A 5114-nucleotide genomic window follows, 5' to 3' on the forward strand; every position below is an offset into this window, starting at 1 on the left:
CGGTCAACATATAATCCTGTGTAATATCTCTTTTCCATATGATTTTGACATGAGGAATTCAACTTTGGGGTTATTTTTTACGTTTAGGAATAAATAGAGGGTCACATGAAATGTCCATGACTATTTTCTGCTGAAAATTATGCAACACCAATGCAAAAGTGAAGTCATGAATGGTTCACAACAGTATGCTGATAATCAGAAGGCATACACATTGTCATGTCATCATATTGGACATCTTAGGAACAGAGGACATAGAGCCGAGTAGACAACTTACGTATTGTTCATTCCCATTCATTGTACTCGTCCCCTTCCGTATCCTCGTCTCTTTCCAGTTCTGCTTCGACACTCTCTTCTTCCACTTCACTTTCACTGTCCTCCACAGTCTTGTGTGGGTTGAAGCACTTGTCACTGCAACCACAAGTGCAGTATAGCGTGCAGGAGATCTTTGCATGGTGACAACTGCAACCTGCAGTACTGCAGGTCTTCCCCTCTGCTTTGCATCCACACCGCACAACATCCATGAGGTCCAAAGGGGCTGGTGGAGTAGCAGAAGTTGCCGGCACTGGGATTCCATCTCTGATGTCCCATCCATATTTTGTAATGTCAAGTTCAGGTGGGGCCTGCTGATCAGCTGATTTTGCAAGTACTGTCTGTAGATGTGGTGAGGGCCGGTGGTGAGGAAGGAAATGTGAAGGGCAGTCAAAACCATCCGGAAGGCTCTCATTGATCGAACCCAGGACTTGCCACTGATGATTCCTGCCAGGCCCCCGAATGCTGAACTGATGAGAGTCTCAACACCAAACCCACGCATGAGTTTGCCAATGCAATCACAGAAGGACTGCACAGTGTGCATTATCCCAGGCCTCCGAATCACATTTTTAAAGCGATCAACGTCATCCCACTTGTTTTGGCAAGCCACCATGCAGTTCAATGCTATTCCACATCTTTGACCTGTCACAATTCATGCGCTCTATGACGTTCTTTAGGGCACTTTCTTCTGCAACACCAGTAGGGTAAGAATACTGATTCTGGCTCACTTTTCCCCATGTAAATGAATGGGGGATTTTCAGCGATTTATATTTTTTTTCCCTAAAAATAAACCCCCCTTTTTATCCCAAGGTATATTTATTTGTCTCCCCTTTTAACTTGGAGGTTGAACCTCATTGAATTGAACACCTGGGGGTTGAACAGCTCACTCATTGAACCTATAAAGATTTGTTCATTCTCAAATTCCTTCAATAGTTTAATTTTCTTTGCACAATAATCCCCATCTAAAATATTGACAAACAAAACATTTGAATCTTTATATTTTTTAAGATACCCCATTTGTGTCATTACGAAATGATAAACTTCTCTTAATGCTCTTGTTTGACCACCTCCTGAGCCACAGGTTATTTTTTGTTAAGCCCCGCCCACTTTTCTTTAAGCCCCGCCCACTTTTGTTAAGCCCCGCCCACTTTTCATAAGGTAATTTTTCTAAGCCACGCCCACTTTTCCTAAGCTCCGCCCACTTTTGCTAAGCTCCGCCCACTTTTCATAAGATATTTTTTCTAAGCCACGCCCACTTTTCCTAAGCCCCGCCCACTTTTGCTAAGCTCCGCCCACTTTTCATAAGGTATTTTTTCTAAGCCACGCCCACTTTTCCTAAGCTCCGCCTACTTTTGCTAAGCCCCGCCCACTCTTACATCATTTCCAGTTCATCTCTGACTCACAAAGAAATCACTAGAAAATTACAGGATGTTATGGTTTTGAAAAATTTCCCAATGAAGGCTTGCCTAGGCTTGCCCAGGGAATTTCCAAAGGAAACCACACCCACCAGTCTTTCTCTATAAAAGCTTCAAACCCAGGCTCCATTTTAAACATTTGTTCTTGCTGACAATGGTGTTCTGTGTGCTTGTCTCAAACTCTCTGTCTTCTATGGAACTAAACCTTCAAGTTGATGAACTGGATTCAAACCTCTTATCTATTGAGGTAAGATTTTTTATTTTCCTATTTTCAAACTTTGATTGAAGCACACTCATTTAATAATTAAATAACTTAATTAATACATTATTATTTTCTCTCACAGGAAATTGTATCTGAAAATACTGCTTTTGCTACAACTTGGGGGGAAATTGTTGGCTTGGTTGAAGACCTTGAGTGGGATGACTTTAGTGTTCCTTGGAACTCTCTGTCTTCTATGGAACTAAACCTTCAAGTTGATGAACTGGATTCAAACCTCTTATCTATTGAGGTAAGATTTTTTATTTTCCTATTTTCAAACTTTGATTGAAGCATACTCATTTAATAATTAAATAACTTAATTAATACATTATTATTTTCTCTCACAGGAAATTGTGTCTGAAATACGAAATGAAAATACTGCTTTTGCTACAACTTGGGGCGAAATTGTTGGCTTGGTTGAAGACCTTATGAGCGACCAAGACCCACAGAACGAGTTCGTCCTTGATGACCCAACCAAAGAGTTATACCTTGGAGACCAGCAAAATCCTGAAAAAGAGTTTTACAGCAATAGTACTCATTGTGAGTTATCAAGACAATACCCACTGAACAAGTTATACCTTGATGAGCCAGAATACAAGTTTTACCTTGGAGACTCACAAATTTTGAAAAAATCAGTAAATGAGTTCTGCCTTGATGGTTTAAATAACTACCTTGGAGACTCAGGAAAAGGGTTCTGCCAAGATGGTTCTAAATATGGGGCCTACCTTGGAGACTCACAAATTTTGAAAAAATCAGTAAATGAGTTCTGCCTTGATGGTTTAAATAACTACCTTGGAGACTCAGGAAAAGGGTTCTGCCAAGATGGTTCTAAATATGGGGCCTACCTTGGAGACTCACAAATTTTGAAAAAATCAGTAAATGAGTTCTGCCTTGATGGTTTAAATAACTACCTTGGAGACTCAGGAAAAGGGTTCTGCCAAGATGGTTCTAAATATGGGGCCTACCTTGGAGACTCACAAATTTTGAAATATGCAGTAAATGAGTTCTGCCTTGATGGTTTAAATAACTACCTTGGAGACTCAGGAAAAGGGTTCTGCCAAGATGGTTCTAAATATGGGGCCTACCTTGGAGACTCACAAATTTTGAAAAAAATCAGTAAATGAGTTATCCTTAAGAGACTTTGTAAGTTGGTTTTACTTTGAATACTTGAAATGTGGGTTCTGGATTGATAACTCACAATGTGATACATATCTTGGAAACTCAACGGGAATGTGGTTATACCTTGAAGACTTGGAAAGTTGGGTTTATGTTGGACACTTGAAACTTTTTTGGGGGCTTTTATTTATTTATTTATTTATTTATTATTATTATTATTTTATTTATTTATATTTTGGAGACTTTTGGAGTTGCTATCACTCTTTGGGATCTAAACCTATCGATGTAGTTCTTTGTCGGATGGTGCTTGATGGGAGCAAGATCAAGAAAGTTCTGGGAAGAAAGTGCAGGCTTACTCCCTCTTTCTACGTCATCAAACCTGAAAGCCTTAAAAGACAGAATTGGAAGAAGAGAAAAAAAACAAAAAATATACATTGTTCGTTCTGGGAAGAAAGTGCAGGCTTACTCCCTCTTTCTACGTCATCAAACCTGAAAGCCTTAAAAGACAGAATTGGAAGAAGAGAAAAAAACAAAAAATATACATTGTTCGTTCTGGGAAGAAAGTGCAGGCTTACTCCCTCTTTCTACGTCATCAAACCTGAAAGCCTTAAAAGACAGAATTGGAAGAAGAAAAAAAAAAAACGTAAAAATATATATATATAGGTGGAAATCTCATTTTGAAAAAGACATTGTGTTGGGCGAGGATTGAGTTGGGGTTGAGATTTTGAATGTGAGGGTTGGGGTTGAGATTTTGAATGTGAGGGTTGGGACACACACACATACACATCAACAAACAAAAGTTAAGCCTTGACTATTCAGTTGAGGATTCTGTGTTTGGGGTTCACAGATCTAAGAACGTCCCCCTTGACACACATTATATACTGTTATACACCTCGGACTTGGCCCTCGAGTGTCCACAACGGTGTATAGTAGGAGGGAGTGAAGCGCCAACCTATTGCTCCCATTGCACACACACACACAAACAAAAGTTAAGCCTTGACTATTCAGTTGAGGATTCTGTGTTTGGGGTTCACAGATCTAAGAACGTCCCCCTTGACACACATTATATACTGTTATACACCTCGGACTTGTCCCTCTAGTGTCCACAAAGGTGTATTATCTGCTTAGTTTTGTCTTTTGTAATTCCTGTGAATAAAATGAACCTAAAATCTCTTCCCCTTCCAAATCATATATTTTATAAGTCCAAGGAACTGTATCTATTACATCAACAATTTTAAAAAGTTCTTTCGTCCATCGTTCAGTAAAACCCTTTTCAAAATGAGATTTCCACCTATATATTCTTACGATATCACCAACTTTGAACTTAGGTTTTCTGACATTAATCTCTTTTTCATATTTTAATTTTGTAAATGTTTCTGATGGCTTCATATTCGTTGACGTGTGAATCGTGTCATTATACTTATCCACAATATCCTGAATAAAAGATGACCATTGTTGTGAACCGAGTTGTGTGAATTTTTTATATAGTCTCTCTTTTAAGGTACGATTAAAACGTTCAACAACAACTGCCTTCCCTTCATTAAAGGTACTGTATAATGTAATACTGTTATTTTTTAGAAAATTCATAAATGTCTTGTTATAAAACTCTCTACCCTCATCAGTCCACAATTTCTTAGGTTTTCTCTTACTTTTATTAAATATCTGTTGAAAAGCTAACATAAGAGTATTACCTGTTTTGTTTTTTAAAGGGACAACCCACGCATATCTACTCCTCAAATCAATAACGGTTAAAGCATACTTGTACCCCTTATCATTATTGAGTTCAATCAAATCAGCAGACCAGATATAATCAACTTCCTTGGAATAAACTTTCCTTCTCTGAAACTTTGTGAATATTGGTTTATGTAATTCATCAGCTAATTGCTCTTCAGTCTTAATGGCATCATTAGAGCCTATAAGTTTTTTGAATTTCCAAGTCCAAGTTTCAATTTAGCACTAATCATCTTCTTCACGATGAACCTATCAACTTTTTCTCTCAAGGTTGGATTTTGTAT

General features: G+C 38.3%; 1 protein-coding gene across 1 annotated transcript; it reads left to right on the forward strand.

The window, feature by feature from the left end:
• Positions 1 to 1029: 1029 nt before the first annotated feature.
• Positions 1030 to 4561, forward strand: LOC147025804 (uncharacterized). The gene is made up of 3 exons (XM_085880640.1): positions 1030 to 1971; positions 2069 to 2233; positions 2331 to 4561. The coding sequence occupies exons 1-3, from the start codon at positions 1879 to 1881 to the stop codon at positions 3105 to 3107; spliced, it is 1035 nt and encodes a 344-aa protein (XP_085736766.1). The 5' UTR covers positions 1030 to 1878; the 3' UTR covers positions 3108 to 4561.
• Positions 4562 to 5114: the final 553 nt, after the last annotated feature.

Source organism: Eptatretus burgeri, chromosome 5, assembly GCF_056783735.1.
Source record: "Eptatretus burgeri isolate ZD-2024b chromosome 5, Ebu_testis_v1, whole genome shotgun sequence".
Taxonomy (NCBI): Eukaryota; Metazoa; Chordata; class Myxini; order Myxiniformes; family Myxinidae; genus Eptatretus; species Eptatretus burgeri.

Bases quoted from the DNA above. Each gene is read 5' to 3' on its own strand.
- LOC147025804 (XM_085880640.1), top strand. From the start codon at position 1,879: ATGGTGTTCTGTGTGCTTGTCTCAAACTCTCTGTCTTCTATGGAACTA. The intron at 1,972-2,068 runs GTAAGATTTTTT...TTTCTCTCACAG, and splicing joins CAAACCTCTTATCTATTGAG to GAAATTGTATCTGAAAATAC. The intron at 2,234-2,330 runs GTAAGATTTTTT...TTTCTCTCACAG, and splicing joins CAAACCTCTTATCTATTGAG to GAAATTGTGTCTGAAATACG.